This window comes from Staurois parvus, unplaced genomic scaffold, assembly GCF_062004578.1.
Source record: "Staurois parvus isolate SC_StPar_1 unplaced genomic scaffold, SC_StPar_1.0 ptg000232l, whole genome shotgun sequence".
Classification (NCBI taxonomy): domain Eukaryota; kingdom Metazoa; phylum Chordata; class Amphibia; order Anura; family Ranidae; genus Staurois; species Staurois parvus.
In genome coordinates, this window is record NW_028318028.1 from 3,435,657 (window position 1) to 3,455,237 (window position 19,581).

Consider the following 19,581-nt stretch of genomic DNA (forward strand, 5'->3'; position numbering starts at 1 on the left):
TAGGGGTCGTAGACCTCAATTGTTACTGAGGAGGGATGAGTAGCAGCCTGGGTGTGATAACCGGCAGGGGTCAAATGATGGTCAGATCTGAGAGGCTCTGCAGGCTAGCCCTCTGGAATTTCCCCCTGCTCTAGAACTCTAAAAGCAGTGGGTGGATCTGAGGACTGGCTGATCTGGACTTTTGAAGGATCCTGGCCAATCCCCAACAGGAGGCTTGGCAAGAGGCCAGGACAGCCCTCAAAAGTGAGAGAGCCTGCTCAGCAGTGTGAGAGCTCAGGTGGAACACAGAGCGGATTGAAAGCTGAAGGCAGGAGCTCACCTACAGGCAGTGGAGCTTGGAAGGAAGAAATATCAGACCCTTACCAGCCCCCAGAGCAAGAAAAACCTGTGGAGCAGGGAAGGAGCAGCCCAGCTAGAAGGTCTGGTAGCAGCCACCAACCAACCAGCAACACAGGAGAAGGACTAATTGAGTAGACTTGCGCCCCCTGGGCCAGAGAGGGGAAGGAGCACTCTGGTGGGAAGCCAGATTAGCCACCTGCCAGGACTGTCTTATTTCTTAAAGTGACAGGCACTGGCTCCCCTACTAAGGGATTCCTCCAGACAGCTGGGTAAAATAGAGGATTTATCTGGGGTCTGGGATGGTACTTTAGGAGATGCTGGCTAGCTCTCCAAAAGAGACTGTTTGCTGTGGGGATTTCTGAACAGTTCCAGGAAGTTGTCCTTGGTTTCTCATTTCATTGGGCATCCCAAAAACCCTTTACCCCATCCAAGCTGAAATTCCTCTAATAAAAACCAAAAAACCCAAGACTGGTTACTGACTCCTGGATGCAAGTCTGTGAAAAATGTGTGTTGCCTGGCTGTGAAGAACTTCAGGTGGACCCAGAACTACAGCAACTCCTAAGGGGGTAGTGCTGCATGGATTTTGGCTTTAATTTGTTAGTTCAGTCCATCTAAATCTGATAGTGCATCTAACACTACCCTTACCCCAGACCGACAAGGCTGCTGTCAAACGTTGTCTCCGTTAGTTCTCCACCCCTCATACAGAACGTTTTTCACAGGCTAGATCACCAGGTGAAAATAAACTGAAAAGGCCTAAAAAAGAAAAATAATGCAGCCACCACATTTAAGGACTTGTAAGCTGCAATTTTTGCTTTTGGGTTTCATACCTCTCTAATTTTTTCTTGTAATTTTTAAACTGTGTTCTGTCCTAAACATTCAAGGTCCTCCTATGTTGCAGAGCCCCATTGCTCTTTTAAAACTATAAAAAAAAAACATTTTAGGTTGATGGTACTGGGACTTCTCATGGGATCCTTGGAAAGCTAAGAATCATAAATCCCACAAGCATATTTGCTCACGATGTTTGGAACGTAGAGCTTTTCCATGGTCATCAACATCCACAGGAAATGGTTGGAAGTTGTGTAAGGCAGAATTTTTTTTTTTTCGCTGTCTGTAATCCCACTAGAAATATCTGCTCTTAATTATATTCCTGATAACACGGTGCAAAACAGACACTAAAAGATATATATATGGAAAAAAAATAGCTGTGTGAATATCTCAAGCATTAGTACAGCCTCCATGAATAATCTCCATAATTTGTGTCATATGTTTATTTCCTATGATTGACAACTCCATCTAGTGGCCAAAATGCAGCATTTTCTTGATTAGGGTATTTTTATTAAGAACTTTGTCAGGTGTGTGTGTGTATGTGTGTATTTATTTACATTAAATTTTTTGTGGGAATGGGTAAGGTTGCTTTCACACTGAGGAGTTTTTGAAGCACTTTAGTGTTCAAAAAAAAAAGTGTGGGAAAAGCTCATGAAAAATGCTTTTCTATGTATGTCTATGTTCACTCACTGGCCACTTTATTACAACTTGCTAATGCCAAGAAAATATCCCCCACACCACCACCACCAGCTTGACCCGTTGATACAAAGCAGGATGGATCCATGCTTTCATGTTTACGCAAAATTCTAACCCTACCATCCGAATGTCGCAGCTGTATCAATCTGTCCATTCTCCTCTGACATCAACAAGGCATTTTTGTCCACACAACTGCCACTTGCTGGATATTTTCTCTTTATCAGACTAAACCCCAGAGATGGCTGTGTGTAGAAATCCCAGTAGATCAGCAGTTTTTGAATACTCAGACCAGCCCGTCTGGCACCAACAACCATGCCACGTTCATAGTCACTGAAATCCCCTTTCTTCCCCATTCTGATGCTTGGTTTGCACTTTAGCAAGTTGCCTTCACCACGCCTAGATGCCTAAATGCATTGATTTACAGCCATGCGATTGGCTGATTAGCTGTTTGTGTTACCAAGCAATTGAATCGGTGTACCTAATAAAATGGCTGGTGAGTGTATGTCTATGCATGTTTTCACACTGGGATGTTGTGCTTTCATTGCGGTATAAAAAAATCCTCCAGCATTTTTGGAGCATGTCTGTTCAGTTAAAAAAACGCACCAAAAATGCGTCTTCCCATTGAAATCAATGGAAAACACCTGAAAAAATGCACCCGAGGAATGTTTTTGTTGCAGTTTTTAAGTCACGTGTCCTTTAAAACGCACCAGGAAGCGTGGCAAAAGTGCAGTAAAAAAAATGCTTCTGCGCTTTTGTGGCGGATTAGTGTGAAAGTAGTTTAAGGGATATTATTGAGGTAATTCATTAATAAGGGTTGATATCCCTTTTATTCTAAAGGAAGGTTTGAAATCACTATAAGTCTACCACAAACTGACACATTCTCTTGGAGACCGGATGTGGGGAAGAGGTTCTTCTCTCCTCAACATGGGGATGAGGTGCCTTGCAAAGGGGGTCTTTACCACCCTATGTTTCAAGGTACCCTCTCAGTATTGAAAAGCATGAGGCCTGGTATGGTTTGGGTGGGACACCTTCGTTACCCACTCAGTTATGCAGGCGGCATGTATGGATAAGGGTCTGGTTTCAGTTGAAAGTGTAACACCACACTGGTTCTTTCTGTACATGGAAAAAAGGGGGGAAAACTGTGTTGGCTTCCCCATAAAATTCAAACCAGAACCTTTTTCAGTTAGGGTGGCCAGGGCAGTGCACCCCCTTCCTTTTCTGAACCATATCAGGCCACATCTGTTAATATTGTGAGGGTACCTTGTTTGGGAACGTAGAGTAGATCTAGTACAAGTATCTCCAAACTTTCTAAAGAAAGAGCCACTGTCCTTCAGACATTATGCAGGCTGGACAATGGTTCATGGGAATAGAACATGCCCTGGCATCAGTGGGCTTAAACAATGCTCCATCTTTGATTTTAGGGGGAGGAATAGTGCCCCATTGTTGGTGTCAGTGATTGGAATACTGCCTCGTCTTTGATGTCAATGGGCGGCATAGTGTACCATCATTTGTGCCAGTGGAAGGAACAGTGCCCCATCTGTGGTGTCTGTGGGAGAAATAGTGCTCCATCCTTGGTGTCTGTGCGAAGAATAGTGCCCCATCGTTGGTGTCAGAAGGAGGAATAGCGCCCCATCATTAGTGTCAGAAGGAGGAAGAGCGCACTATCGTTTGTGTCAGAAATAGGAATAGCACCCCATTGTTGGTGTCAGTAAGAGTGGTCGCGCCCCATTGTTGGTGTCAGTTGGAGGAACAGTGCCCTATAGTTGGTGTCACTGGCAGGAACTATGCCCCATTGTTGGTGTCAGTGTGAGGAATAAGGCCCCAAGGGTTGAATAAAGGCAAGCAAGGGAAACCACTGGTCCAGTACAGTGGTCTCCAAACTACGGCCCGGGGGCCATATGTGGCCCTTTGCTTGCTTTTATCCGGCCCTTGAGGTATTATTCCTACCACTGCAAGCAACAGTGTGGCATAGTTACTCCCACTGACATCAACAACCAGTGATGGGGCACTATTTTCCCATTGATGCCAGCAATGGGGCACTTTTCCTTTCATTGATACTGAAGATGGGGCACTATTCCTTTCATTGATACTGAAGATGGGGCACTATTCCTCCCATTGATATTAGCAATGGGGCACTATTTCTCCCATTGATATCAATGATGGGGCACTATTCCTCCCATTGATATGAACAATGGGGCACTATTTCTCCCATTGATACCAATGATGGGGCACTATTTCTCCCATTGATACCAATGATGGGGCACTATTTCTCCTATTGAAACCAGTGATGGGGCACTATTCCCCCCATTGATACCAATGATGGGGCACGATTCCTTTCATTGATACTAATGATGGAACACTATTTCTCCCATTGGTACCAATGATGAGGCACTATTCCTTTCATTGATAAAAATGATGGGGCACTATTTCTCCCATTGATACTTATAATGGGGCACTATTTCTCCCATTGATATTAATGATGGGGCACTATTTTTCCCATTGATACCAATAATGGGGCACTATTCCTCCCCCTAATACCAATGATGGGGCACTATTCCTCCGCCTAATACCAATCATGGGGCACTATTCCTCCCCTAATACCAATCATGGGGCATTTTTACTCCCACTGACGCCAGGACATTTTCTTCTCCCATTGGTCACAGTCCAACCTCCCTAAAGTTTGAAGGACAGTAAACCTGCCCTTTGTTTAAAAAGTTTGGAGACCCCGGTCTAGTAGATGGGGCAATGTGTACTAACCTATTTCCCCTGCAGTGCCATCTTGTTGTGAAATCTGGTACTACAGCATGGCGGTAAGATGAAGTCATTCCCAGTGGTACCACTATGCAATTATACTGATTGCAAACAACTAAATGAGGGTCCTTCTGCTGTTCAGTAGGGGGCTGCAGTAGATATCCCATTACTGCACAGACAATCTCCCAGCATATACTGTACATTTCCTTCGTATTTGAATAACCTGTATTAAATGTAAGTAGTTAAATCACTTACAATGCATCTACAGTATTACATAAATGTATAATAATTTACGGCATTCTGTGATTCTCCATAACATATCTGTGCATCAGGTTAAGGTATTCTAGCTCTGCTGTATTCTCCTGAAATGTATTTTATTAGGTTTCTAACTATAGTACACTAAACATTGCTATAAAAAAATGTTCCAGGTCATTTGATGATTCAACTATGTCTGGTATGTCTGGATATTTTGAATTAACCCCTCTTGTTCTGTGACCTCTGTAGAAGCCAATGGGGCATTTACAAACGTCACTGCAGCTTGGCGAAAGATAATACATTAATAAACAACACATGCATAATGGAAAATCATAGCGAGCAGCAGATGAGAACACACAGGCCCTTAGCAAACCTTACACAGATCAGGGCTTAAAGGGGAATGTCATCCTATAACTTGCTATTTTCAGGCAAAACAAATTTGCCATAACGTGCTGTTAGAGTAAGGAAATCCTCAACATACTGTATACTTAACTTTCCTTTTGCTCCCCTAAAAATTAATTCAGGGCCAAGAGCCAAGGGAAATATTTGGTATATCCAGATATGGAGCATCATGTGACTCACTCCATGTGATAACACTGGGCCAATCAGCACTGTAAGATGGAGAGTCCACAGCTTGGTGCAAGTTGACTTTGGTGACTTGTAGCTGGTAGACCTTTTCTTCGCTCCTATCAGAGTGGAATGGTTCGGAAACAAAAGGGGTATAAATGAAGGTGAACCTGTAGCTTTGCTCCATGTGGGCAACAGAAAAAATTGTATGTTGTAGAGTGGGGGGGGGGGGCAAGTTCAACTTTTACAGGAAATGTTGAAATGTAATTAAACACATTTGCCTGTAGCAGTGGATCTACTGATCATTTTGGCATGGGGTTTTCATGCAGTGCAAAGCAAACAGGTCACTTTTGTAAATTAACATTTTTGAATTGGTATTACATTTTACATTAACAAAAAAATGTTTTTTTATTGGTTTTACATTAACAAAAAAAAAAAATCAACCAACACCCAAATATTATTCCACTGTTCTGTTATACATTGTGGGGGAGATTTACTACAACTGGAGCAATCAGAATCCAATGCAACTGTGCATGGTAGCCAATCGGCTTCTAACTTCAGCTTATTCAGTCAAGTTTTGACAAAACCTGGAAGCTGATTGGTTTCTATGCAGAGCTGTGCCAGGTTTTGCACTCTCCAGTTTTAGTAAATCTCCCCCTAAAAATCCTATCAAATAAATAGCATACCACACAACATTAAAATTAATTCAAGTTAAGTACAGAAAAATGATGGTGTAAAGATGTTGAGCAGGAGTTTTGGAGTAAGGCTTCTTTCAGACATGTCAGTAAGTTTAACGCTCTCTGAAAAGCAATGTAGGGCGGTGTAGGAGCGGCTCACAGGCATTCAGGAGATGCTACTACCTCCCTATACTATCTTTTTTTTTTTTTCTTCAAATTGCCAAACTGCAATTTCACTTTGCGTCACAACTGGAAGCTAAGCCTTTGGTGCAGTGCAGCCCCATTGAACTCAAAGGACGCGTGTGATAGATGCTGCCACCTGTCAAACTCTGCAGCTTGAGTTTAAATAGCTGCAGCTGCAAAGCAAACCATCATGGCCACAGTATGTGTACAGCCCTGTCAGACTGTAACATTAGAAATTGGGTGAGTGGCCGGAGGGCAGTAAAACTGCTTATTTTTAAAACCCCCCAGTCGCCTATGTGAAATATCCCCTATGCAATAGGATAGATCATTACTCAAGCAGAGCATGTCTTGGGAACATATCACCTAAAGAGCATATTCTAACAACAAACTGAACACTAAACATGTTCATTGCACGTAAGATGTCAAATTTGCTTTGTATAGAGGTCAGAAAAAGCTATCCAAGATAATGCTAGTTGCATTTGAAAACTGTGTTGATGGGTAACTTTTGGTGCCAACTCTTCAGCTATATTAGTGATTTCATAAAAATTCAGCAGCCCAACTGCAAGGGTTAACTGCCTATTTCTGCTGGTAATGCAGATTTACTTACTTGATCCTTGATGCTTTTAATACACTTTAATGGCACACGGTGCCTTAGCAAACCAAATGCCATACAGTAAAGGTTTAGATTTACTATAACACGCGTTATAGTACAATTTTTGGCACCCACTTTGACATTACATGTTGGATGCTAGCAGCTATTTCTACAAGCCATACAACATTCTCTGTAATAGAAGCACTGGGCACTGGACCACTAAATCTGGGTAATAATAGAAACTTTTAGCAATTCGTCTGGTATAGATGAGCTTTCTTTAGGCAGCTGTTCAGGAATCAATCACCATGCATGCAGCTCGTAACGCGAACACAGCTTTAAACTTAATGGAGGAAAGCGCCATAACAAGTAATGGAAAGCCAAGAATACATTTTGTTCAGAAGGCATAAACACTGAAAACAGCCAACGTGTTTTGGTGGGTTCAAAAGCTCTTCCTCCATCAGGGCTAAAAAAGTATTATATAAATGATTTTGCAAAGTACACATAGTTCTTAAAAATGAGCAACATGTATAAAAACATCTAGAAAAAGTATTTAAAGAAACTCCAAAAAATGTATATGTGTTGTAAATTTTCATAAGCTCTGAGAACTTGTTATGTATTAAATGTTTTATATATTTTCTATGTAGCCCTGAAGAAGGGGTCACTTTGACTCCCCCCCCCCCATTGCGTTGTCTATTTTTACAGCATACATCAGAATAAAACTTATGCTGGACTACTGTATATAAGCCTAGTCATGGCATGCTTCTCCATGAATGATTAATACAAATATGGGCCTGGATTATATCTATAACTTTACATTCTTTTGCACCTGCCTCTTACCTGTAAATCAAGCTGTCATCTGTGGAGCTGTTATACTGCACCTGGTACATCCGGATTCCAGGAATGTTCCTGTCTAAAACCCACTGTATAAGGACTGAATTATGGCTCAGCTCCGCGGTGATCACCTTCCTTTCTGGGTGACCAGAAGAATCATTATTAGAAGTTCCAGGCTTAGCTTGTGTAAGGATATCAGAAGGCCCCTTATCTGGTCTTTGTGCTCTTTGACTGGCATTGGCTGGATGAGGTAGGGGACTTACTGTCAACTGTACAGACCCTGTTGCATCCCCAGCAGTATTGGACGCAATGCAAGTGAACAAGCCTGTGTCTCTTACAGTAGTGATGGTAATCTCCAATGTGCCATTTTCGTAGGAGACAGCTCTAGAGGAATTTGAAACCACTTTGCCCTCAGGTGACACCCAGTGAATGGTAGGCTCAGGGTCACCCACAGCTTTGCATTTCAGGACAACTGCTTCTCCCTCCATAACTGCTGTGTGAAGTGAGTGGTGGGTGACAACAGGAGGGTCACACATAAATTCTTCCTCTGATATACTCCAAAAATATTTTCCTAGAAGGTTTGTCGGTGATGCACAGGTTTCTAAATCATCCTCCCTAGTCAACCTCCGAAGCCATAAAAGCTCACAGTTACAATGCAAAGGATTTCCTCCAAATCCCAGAACAAGTGATGACAGTGGTGACCCTTTGGACTTTGCGTAGACAGGGATGCGAAGAAACAAAGGATCTGGGGGAATAGTCTTTAGTTTGTTGGAAGTCATGTCCAGCCTAGCCAATTTGTGAAGGTTTGTAAAGACTCCTCCAGGAACATAGTCAATAAGATTGTGGTCAAGGCTTAGAGAGTTTACATTGGTCAATTTGGCTATGGTCTGCCAAGGAATTTGAGCCAGGTTGTTGTAGGAAAGGTCTAGATCTTCTAGAGTACCCACAAAATCCTGGAAAGAATTTGGTGATATGTTACTGAGCTGGTTGTTGCTAAGGATAAGATGTCTAAGGTTCATTAGTCCTTTGAGCTGCTCATCTCCCATCGATAGTATACGATTGTTGTCCAAGTGTAAAGCCCGCAGTCCACGCAGATCAGCAAATGTGTAAGGTGTGATGTGGCTGATGGTGTTTCTTGAGAGTGTAAGGTGGAGTAATCGGGTCATGTTGGTGAAATCCTTCCTGCGGATTATTGTGATGAAGTTATCAGTGAGCCTTAATTCCACAGTTCGACGATCTATCACTGCAGGGACAAACAGCAGTCCTGTTTTAGCACACAGAATTGCCAAGGATGGAGCAAGGTTCTGGCACAAGCATCTTTTGGGGCAAAACTGGGCAGCAGCAACACCCACAGTTAGGGTAAAAATCCAGAGACAAAACCCCTTCATGATGCAGGAACTACAAAGAGAAAACAAAGGTTAATAATGGGTCAAATATTGCATTTTTTATTAAAGTGTATTTAAAGACAGTTCTTTTATATTTTGGATTGACTGATAAACTGAATAAAATGCATGTATATTTTTTCTTTGTCATCTGTCCTTTGGAAAGATTTTCCATCTATTTCTATGGCAACTCAAAATTGTTTTTTTCACACTTTCAGTCAAAGTGACACTAGGGGGTCTAGTTATAAAAAATAAATAGTTGTGTGAATGCCTTAGCATTCACACCACCATTATGAATAATTCCCGTAGTGTCTAATATGTGTTTTTTTCTATGATTGTCAGCTCCATCTGGCGCCCATACTATAGTACTTTCCTAAAATAAGCAAAGTGCAGCGCTACAGGACAATATGAAAAGTTCGATCTCCAAAAAGTTCGATCAAAGAAATGATCTAAACACACACATAAATGTTCATAGGATCAAGCAAATGATAAATGAACACAGCTAAAATCGGATCCAGGAAATGGCAGGAATGCGCACTCACCGACCGCACATAGGAAATGCGCGTTTTATTATGTATCCAATCAAACGAGTACCGATATCCCACAGGGAGAGATGTCCTCAAACGATCTGCTCGGCTAATATGGTCTCCTTAGTTTGGAATGGATCACTCACGGCACACGTCCCTTCCAGGTGCAGGTATCCCTCCTCCGGGTGATATGTAGCTGTGTCTGCCGACCCCTCAGTGGGGGGTAAAAAATGGAAAAGTACCCATAGTGTAGTATATCCAATATTTATTGATAAAGAAAGGGTTAAAACCCAGGTCAGTAATATTGCTGGCAGTAAGCCAGAGAACACAGAATTACAAATAAAAGTAAGTTACTGACCCTTGTAAACAGCAAGCACCCAGACCTCCACGTGGTCTGGGTGGTAAAGAGGCGTCACAGGCTGTCAGTTCCTCCTGAGGCCTTTCGTGCTAAGGCACATCTTCAGAGGGGATACTGACCAGGTCAATATTACTGACCTGGGTTTTAACCCTTTCTTTATCAATAAATATTGGATATACTACACTATGGGTACTTTTCCATTTTTTACCCCCCACTGAGGGGTCGGCAGACACAGCTACATATCACCCAGAGGAGGGATACCTGCACCTGGAAGGGACGTGTGCCGTGAGTGATCCATTCCAAACTAAGGAGACCATATTAGCCGAGCAGATCATTTGAGGACATCTCTCCCTGTGGGATATCGGTACTCGTTTGATTGGATACATAATAAAACGCGCATTTCCTATGTGCGGTCGGTGAGTGCGCATTCCTGCCATTTCCCGGATCCGATTTTAGCTGTGTTCATTTATCATTTGCTTGATCCTATGAACATTTATGTGTGTGTTTAGATCAATTCTTTGATCGAACTTTTTGGAGATCGAACTTCTCATATTGTCCTGTAGCGCTGCACTTTGCTTATTTTATTTATATCAAAGGTGGTTGTGATCATCTTTAGTGCTATTAGCTGCTCACTTGAATTTCTATTAGTAGCGCTCACTTTTTCTGTATACTATAGTACTTTCCTGTTGTGGTATTTCCGGAAAATACTGCATTATGGTCATACTGCTAACATTCATAGAGAATACACACATTAGACACATTATGGAGATTACCTGAGAAGGTGGTGCAAATGTTGATCCATTTGCAAAGTGAATCTTTTATAAATAAACCCCTAGGACAAAGAATGAGAGAGTAAATCCCCCCAGAAGGGACAGAGACAACAATAAAAACCTGGCAGTGGTTCTAGCCTCTCATCACCCTATCCAAAACTTAAAAAATGTTTTGGCTTTACATATATCTTACAGTTTTCAACAGTGTTTTCTTGAACAGCACCAAAGGCTCTTAGGTGTACTGTCTCAGACCCCGGATGATTCTTTCTCTTCACCCAGCTGCCTGAGGGTATCCCTGGGTAAGAGGGCCCAGTAGCTGTTAGATTAAAACAGTGCCAGATGAAAAGGTAGTTGGGTCTTGCACCTGACTGCGCTCTCCCCTTTTCTGGGGGAGTACTCCCATTGTCCTCTCCTGTTAGCTTGGTGAGTTGGTGGTTGCCTTCAGGCCTTACACTGGGCTGTCTCCTTCCCTGCTGCTCAGGTTTTCCTCTAGAGGAGACGTTGAGGCAGTGGAGATCCTCTTCTCCAGTGACCTGCCTGTAGGTGGGCTTCTGTCCCTGGGTCCCTTCCCAGGCTCCATACTTCAGCCTTCCTCAATCTATCTGCCACCCAACACTGCCCACCTCCCAACAGGCTCTGCCACATTTGAGGGTTGCCCTGGTAACCATGCCCAGCCTCCTGCCAGGGGTTTGGCCAAGGTCCCTCAAACATTCAGATCTAGGCCCCCTCTCCTACTCCACCTCTCTTCCAGAAAGCTCTCAGGTTTCTGGAAAGGTGGGAGGGCTCCAGAAGCCCTGGCCTGATAGAGCCTCCCAGCCTGTCCTGAGGTGAACTCACTACTTCACTCCCAAGCTGACTCACCCCAGGCTGCTACTCAGCCTCTAACTAACAATAGTGCTACCTAGCTAAGCTAAAGGGCATTACAAGAAGTATTATAGGTTGTACAATGTACTTTTACATACAAACAAAACAGAAAGCCTCCATTATGTGCAGCATTATTACTGGAAAAACTAGCAAGCCCACTGAGGATGTAGCTGTATCTAAGCCAATAAAGCTGATTTGGGCCCAGATTGCTGCTACCACTGCTTAGGCTATTGGGAACTCTTGTGGATACTGCTTGTACTTACAGAAGCTTCTTACTACTCTGCTGAGTGCAAGGGTTATCACTTAAGGATATTTCTCAGAGCAGGTGCACACTGGTAATTTAAGTCCCGTACATAGTGGTGTATTTAGGTTTCGTGCTGCCCTAGGCAACACGAAAATTGGCTCCCCCCCCATAGAGAGACCCTGACACCGGCCAACACCTCCCTTCCCCACGAAGAGAGCCTGACATTAACCAACAACACCCCAACGCCCCCACCCGAGAGAGCCTTCCACTACCACCGCCCCTCCATACACTGGTGACCCCCCACCCCGGCAAGAGATAAGACACTAACCTTCACAGCTCACCGGGAACAAGAGTCAGGCTCTGAATACACCATCAAGCAGCCCACAGCCTCTCTCAGATCCCACCTGGTCCCCATGCTGCATGCGTTCCTTCTTTCTTTCCTTCTTTCAGGGGACAGCACTGCCCCCCTGAAAAATGCTGCTGCCCCCCTGAAAAATGCCGCCCTAGGCAACTGCCTTGTTTGCCTTGTGGTAAATACACCCTTGCCCGTATACATGATGAAAATATTGGATGAAGGATTGTCTGGGTTTTTTTTCGCATGCTAATCTCATATCAAAAGTGAGGAGGTTACTGAAGTTACGAAAATTCTTATTCGAGGGAATAAAAATTGGAAAGTGAAGTGATGTATTTGTGTTGTATTTTTGGACGAAAACTGTGCTGATTAAACAAAAATCGTACGATCTGGTATCAGACGAGAAACATTTTCATGCTTGTCCCTTCAAACAGTTTCAGACGAAAGCTGTGTACTAATGATCAGATTATCGTACGATCGTTTCAAAAGCGGTATTTCTGATTGTGTGTACTAGGCTTTAAGGCTGCCATTGCCATGCACATACTTGTCACTCATCGGGCCAATCCATGCAGGACATGGAATGGTCCACTCATTGATTTAAGTGTTCCTTTACCATGACCCTTTACCCTCTGCTGGTTGTTACTGAGCACTTCAGGTCTGTGCACACCTGCCCTCATTTATGGACTTTAAAGGAAACCAGAACCAGAGAACACTTTGGGTTTTTGTGTGTGTGTTTCTACCATGTGCGTATCCTAATCATTGGCTTAACTCTGCTATTGTCCAGCATTGCTCCATTTACCAGTCTGGAATTTATACACTATTTGTCTGTGCCTGACTTGGTTGTCAGACTGATGACTCTGCTATTGTCTATTGTCTGCTCTGTCTGAGGAGTTACTCTATTATCTGTCCTGCCTGTTGCTGGCTTTAGCCCCTGGCAACAGAGTGGGTCTACCAATCTTAGTGACACGCTTGCATTTGGTTGTTTTGCCAAGTGCAACATAAGACATATGAATAGGACTTGTTATTCTTTATAAAGGAAAAGCTTTCAAGGAAGCTGGAAATTTACTTTTTTTGTGGCCATTTTTTGTAGTAGTATGCCAAAATGCACCTTCCACTACCCTCTCATAAACAATGCTGCTGCTAATTAAAAGGCATTGGCTTGGTGTTGTCACCAAATTCACATAAAATGCCCAAGACTGAAAGTAGAGAAGAGTCCAGCCAACCTTTTTCAGACACCATTCAGAGAATGCTTTGCATTTTTTTGAATAAATGCAACAAATTCTCTGATTGGAAGATATGGAGACTTTGCATTCATTCAGAAAAAGCACAGCATTCTCTGAATAGCGCCTGTGCCCAGAAGCCAACCTCCAATGTTCAGAATGCAGATGGACAGCTGCTTGGCATGTTACCCAAAAGCAAGTAGAGATCATTGGCCAAAAGCAAGTAGAGATCACCGGCAGCAGTTTCTACTTCAGTGATTTCAAGCTTCCAGGGCCGTCTGCCAGATATGGTATTCACATACTTACATTGGACCAAGCTGGACCACAAACTTTAGAGCCCACCTTCAACCAAAACTTTATTAGTTTTGGATAATGCGGAGGAGGGTTAGAGCCTCTGTCTCCATTTATTGCTGTATGTGTCAACACTGGGGACAGTTTCCCTGAATTTCTCTGTAGTACCCATCACCAGAATGGGAAATGAGGAAAAATCTTCTCGCAAAGAGCAATAAAAACTTAATAGGGGGTTCTACACATCAAGGAGGTTATTTACTAAAACTGGAGAGTGCAAAATCTGGTACAATGCTGTATAGAAATCAATCAGCTTCCAGGTTTTATTGCCAAAGCTTAATTGAACAATCTGTAGTTAGAAGCTGATTGGCTGCCATGCAGAGCTGCACCAGATTGTGAGTACACCAGTTTTAGTAAATCTACTGACATGTGTTATATCCAAAACATGAATATTTGGAGTTTGGTTTAGGCAGGTGTCTCTGCAAGGGAAATCTTTATCTGAAGGTCTCTTTCCTGAAAAATTCTCCAGAGACACATGTTGCTATATGGAGGGTATCTAAGCAAATGGAGAGTTTCACGTTTTCCAGGAAACTCCCTTTAAAGAAAAAAGCACCTTAAACCACAGCTTCAGGCGCGGCAACCATTAATGTTCTAGAAAGAAAAACATTGCCGCCACCAATAAGAAAAGGAAAATGCACTGACAAGAAGATGTCTAAAATCTGCAGAATAAAAGCATTCATTATTCACAAAACAACTGTTCACATTTACAGAGCCCCAGAATAGGGAAATAAAACATGCATTATGGAGAATTCAGCAAAATAAATGTTAGCTACAAATCCCCTTTCAGCATTTTAGGTGATTATTTAAGCAAATGAATTTCTTAAAGGAGAACTGTCATTATGGAGCGCATTTTCTGTTCTTTGTGTATAATTAATTATACTTAAACCTTCTGATTTATTAACCAGGAAACCTCCCCCTCATTGCGCCTTGAGACGTCTTCTCTTAAAGGTCTTGCTTCAGGCAGAATGCCAAATCAGATTAGCATAAAGTTGGGAGGAAATTGGATGGCAATGGAAATTGTGCAGAGGAAAAAAAAAAAAAAAAAAAAAAAAAAAAAATATATATATATATATATATATATATATATACACAAGGCTTGAAAAACTGCTCGCCTGCTCCCCAAATGCGAGGAGAAAATCCTCTGTGGCGAGCGGCTGTGAGCGGTGAGCACAAATGAAGCATGGAGCGACTGCACCTGCGCTCCAAGCCTCATTGTGAAGCCGAGTTCCAGTTTACAACTTACGGTCTCTGGCTTCTGTGGCACCGCCACCGAGGGGACATGTGCAGGAGAGGTCCGCTATCCACCGCTGAGAGGAGACACCCTCTCCACCTCCGCGGAGGACTCGGGGGACAGTAAGTAATGTATACAACATGTCCTATCACTATAATGGAATACAGGGGAGCTGGGATATACATTACTCAGTAATGTATACCCCAGCTCCCCTGTACTTTATTATAGTGATAGGACATGTATACAGTAATGTATATCCCACCTCCCCTGTACTCCATTATAGTGATGACATGTATACAGTAATGCATATCCCAGCTCCCCTGTACTCCTTTATAGTGATGACATGTATACAGTAATGATTACTGTATACATGTCATATCACTATAATGGAGTACAGGGGAGGTGGGATATACATACTGTATACATGTCATATCACTATAATGGAGTACAGGGGAGGTGGGATATACATACTGTATACATGTCGTATCACTATAATGGAGTACAGGGGAGGTGGGATATACATACTGTATACATGTCGTATCACTATAATGGAGTACAGGGGAGCTGGGATATACATTACTGTATACATGTCATATCACTATAATGGAGTACAGGGGAGCTGGGATATACATTACTGTGTACAGTTTTATATTTTGGACTATTTATTCCAAATAAAAATGTAATTTCATAAGCGTTTAAAGGGGCGTGGTTGGGGGCGGGCCAGCAGTGGGTTTGGGGCAGGTCGGGTGTGAGACCTGGGCAAGGTTGGGTGGGGCAACAGGTGGAGAGTAAGTTTTGTGACTGGCTAGTATGTCTGGACTTGAAATTTTAACCCCTGTGTGTGCGTGTGTATATATATATATATATATATATATATATATATATATATATATATACACACACTATATTGTGAAAAGTATTGGGACACCCCTCCAAATCATTGGATTCATGGATTCAAGTGTTCCAATCACCTCCATGGCCACAGGTGTATACAATCAAGCACCTAGGTATGCAGACTGCTTCTACAAACATTTGTGAAAAAATGGGTCGCTCTCAGGAGCTCAGTGAATTCAAGCGTGGTACCGTGATAGGTTGTCAGCTATGCAATAAGTCCATCCGTGAAATTTCCTTGTTACTAAATACCATGGTCAACTGTTAGTGATATTATAACAAAGTAGACTCAACTGGGAACAACAGCAACTCAGCCACAAAGTGGTAGGCCACGTAAAATGACAGAGCGGGGTCAGAGCATTCTGAAGTGCACAGTGCACAGAAGTTGCCAACTGTCTGCAGAGTAAAAAGCTAAAGACCTCCAAACTTCATGTGGCCTTCAGATTAGCACAACAACAGTGCATAGAGAGCTTCATGGAATGGGTATCCATGGCCAAGCAGTTGCATCCAAGCTTTACATCACCAAGTGAAATACAAAGCATTGGATGCAGTGGTGTAAAGCACATCACCACTGGACTTTAGAGCAGTAGAGACATGTTCTCTAGAGTAACGAATCATGCTTCTCTGTCTGGCAATCCGATGAACGTGCCTGGGTTTGGCAGTTGCCAGGAGAATGGAATTTGCCTCACTGCATTGTACCAAGTGTAAAGTTTGGCGGAGGAGGGGATTATGGTGTAAGGGTGTTTTTCAGGGGTTAGGCTTGGCCCCTTAGTTCTAGTGAAGGGAACACTTAAGGTTTTAACATACCAACACTTTTTGGACAATTTCCTGCTCCCAACTTTGAGGGAACAGTTTGGGAATGGCCCCTTTTTTGTTTCAACATGACTGCGCACCAGTGCACAAAGCAAGGTCCATACAGACATGGATGAGCCAATTTGGGGTAGAGGAATTTAATTGGCCTGCACGTAGTCCTGATCTCAACCCGATAGAACTCCTTTGGGATAAATTATTATTATTGTGCTTCTGAAAAATGGTCAAACATTCCCATAGACACATTCCTAAACCTTGTGGATAGCCTTCCCAGAAGAGTTGAAGCTGTTACCTTTTTCTTCTTAGAAATTGTACATTTCTTCAGTTTAAACATTTAATTTGTTTTCTATTTTCTATTGTAAATAATATATGGGTTTATGAGATTTACAAATTGTTCCATTCTGTTTTTCTGTAGATTTTACACAAAGTCCCAACTTTTTTAGACTTGGGGTTGTAGTATATGAAGCTGGATGTGAAGCTCCGCTTCCATAAATAACAAGAGGGCCATTCTTCCCCATCCACCTCATTGGCAGTATATTGTTCTAAAACAATAGGCGTTCTTTATGAGTTATGGACTGCCTCCGACAGTACATCTTTGGAATGAATTAGAGCGGAGACTGCAAACCAGGCCTTCTCGTCCAGCATCAGTGCCTGACCTCACAAATGCGCTTCTGGAAGAATTGTACAGCGCTGAGCAAACCCTTTGGCGCTATATAAACTCGTAGTAATAATAATAGTCAAACATTCTCATAGTCACGCTCCTAAACCTTGTGGAAAGCCTTCCCAGAAGAGTTGAAGCTGTTATAGCTGCAAAGGGTGGGCCAACTCAATATTAAACCTTATGGACTAAGACCCAGGACGCCATTACAGTTCATGTGCGTGTAAAGGCAGGCATCCCCATACTTTTGGCAATATAGTGTGTGTGTATATATATTGATACAAATTTCCATAGCTGTTTTCCCAAAAAAACTGAGTGTATATTAATTCTGTGTGAATGGAAAAAATCATATGTTCTCCAGCTATATTCTCTGCATTCTGAATATGGAAAATACCATATTATGATAGGCCTTCCAGAAGATTTTTGCCTCTGCTCATGGCACATTGTGGCCATTCTGCCTAAGAGTTTTTGTGAGGTCAGGTACTGATGTTGAATGATGAGCTCTTGCTCACAATCAGAGTTCCAGTTGATCCCATTGGTGTTCACAAAGGTAGGTTTGAGGTCAGGTCTCTTGAGTTCCTCCATGCCAAACTCATCAAACCATGTCTTTTATGGATCTGGTTGAATTTGCGCAGTTGTCTAAAATGTCTTCAAATGCTGTAACATTAATAGTACCCATCATTGGAAGTGACAAAATTCAATAATTTAGATGAGTGTCCACACAATTTTGGCCTTATGGTGGGTTTAATGGACAAGTGTCAACAGACTTTTTGCTAAATAGTTTACTATCAAAGGTTCTTGAGGTAATGAATAATGGATGAGTATGACAGCGCTGGACCTTCAAAAACATGTTAGCAATAACAGATCCCTTATTACTATCTTGAGAGGTTACTTTTACATATTAAAACCTCCATCAATAGAACAACCAAGCACAGATTCTGCCTTTTTTTGCTATGAGAATAAATAAGGATAGATAGATATAAATAGCACTACCCCCTTAAGAGTTGCTAAAGATTTGATCCCTCTATAGTCCTACAAAGCCAGGCAACACACATTTCCTTCAGACTTTGCACACAGCAAACAGTACACAGTCCTTGAGCTTGTTTTTTTGGATTTTATTAAGGGGTATTGAACTTGGATGGAGTTGAGGGGTGTATGGGATGCCCAGGGTAACTATAAACTGAGGACAAACTCCGTAATAACTATGTACAAGTCCATTTGACAAAAATTATCTTCTTGGAAAGCTATCCAGCTTCTCCTGATGTAACTCTTCAGACCCCAGATGAAATCTCTTCCCCCAGCTGCCTGAGGGAATCCTTGGGCAAGGGGCCCAGAATCTGTCACTTTAGAATCAGCAGCAGTCCCAGATGGGGCTAATTTGATTTACCACCAGAATGCCCTCTCCCCTCAAGATGTGTAGGATTACTCACTCAGTCCTCTCCTGCAAGCTTGTGGGTTGGTGGCTTCCTTCAGGCCTTATGCTGGGCTGGCTCCTTCGCTCTTTCCCAGGTTGTCCTCTCTCAGGGGACAGTTGAGGATGAGAGATCCTCCCTTCCAGCTCCTCCACCTGGACCCCCTCCCAGGCTCCTCACTCCAGCCTGCTCACTCCATCTTCTACTCCACTCACTCCACTCTCCTGCTGCTGAGCAGGCTCAGTCACTCTTAAGGGCTGTCCTGACCCCATACCAAGCCTCCTGCTCAGAGATTGGCCAGGACCCCTTAAGAGTGCAGACCAGCTCCTCCTCACCCCCTCCCACTAAGACTTCTCCAAGTCTATAGATCAGGGGGAGGTATCAGTTAGCTGATCTGCAGAGCTTCTCAGCCCTGACCCAAATTTGGGCATCTGACTATTGCACCAGGCTGCTATTCAGCCTCTGAATAAAAAAAAAATATATATTATCTATACCCCCTAGCTAACTAGGGGGGTGCTACAGATAGATAGATAGATAGATAGATAGATAGATAGATAGATAGATAGATGAATAGATAGATAGATAATTGTGCACACGGAAACTGGTGCAGCTGTTCATAGTAACCAATCAGCTTTTAACTTCAGCTTGCTTCAGTTAAGCTTTGACAATAAAACCTGGAAGCTGATTAGTTACTGTGCACTGCTGCACCAGATTCTGTGTGCACCAATTTTAGTAAATCTCCTTCATAGAGTTGGTAACTATGGTCATTTTATTTTATATGCTGAATATTTCTATTGA

At 42.7% G+C, this 19,581-nt stretch overlaps 1 protein-coding gene across 1 annotated transcript in view; it reads right to left on the reverse strand.

Moving 5' to 3' along the window:
- LOC149460238 (leucine-rich repeat and fibronectin type III domain-containing protein 1-like protein) overlaps positions 1–19,581 on the reverse strand; it is a 112,520-nt gene that overhangs the window by 38,585 nt on the left and 54,354 nt on the right. The window contains exon 2 of the mRNA XM_089679808.1: positions 7,723–9,114. Within this exon, the coding sequence (XP_089535934.1) occupies positions 7,723–9,104 (1,382 nt within the window). The 5' untranslated portion in view covers positions 9,105–9,114. The remainder of the gene's footprint in view (positions 1–7,722; positions 9,115–19,581) is intronic.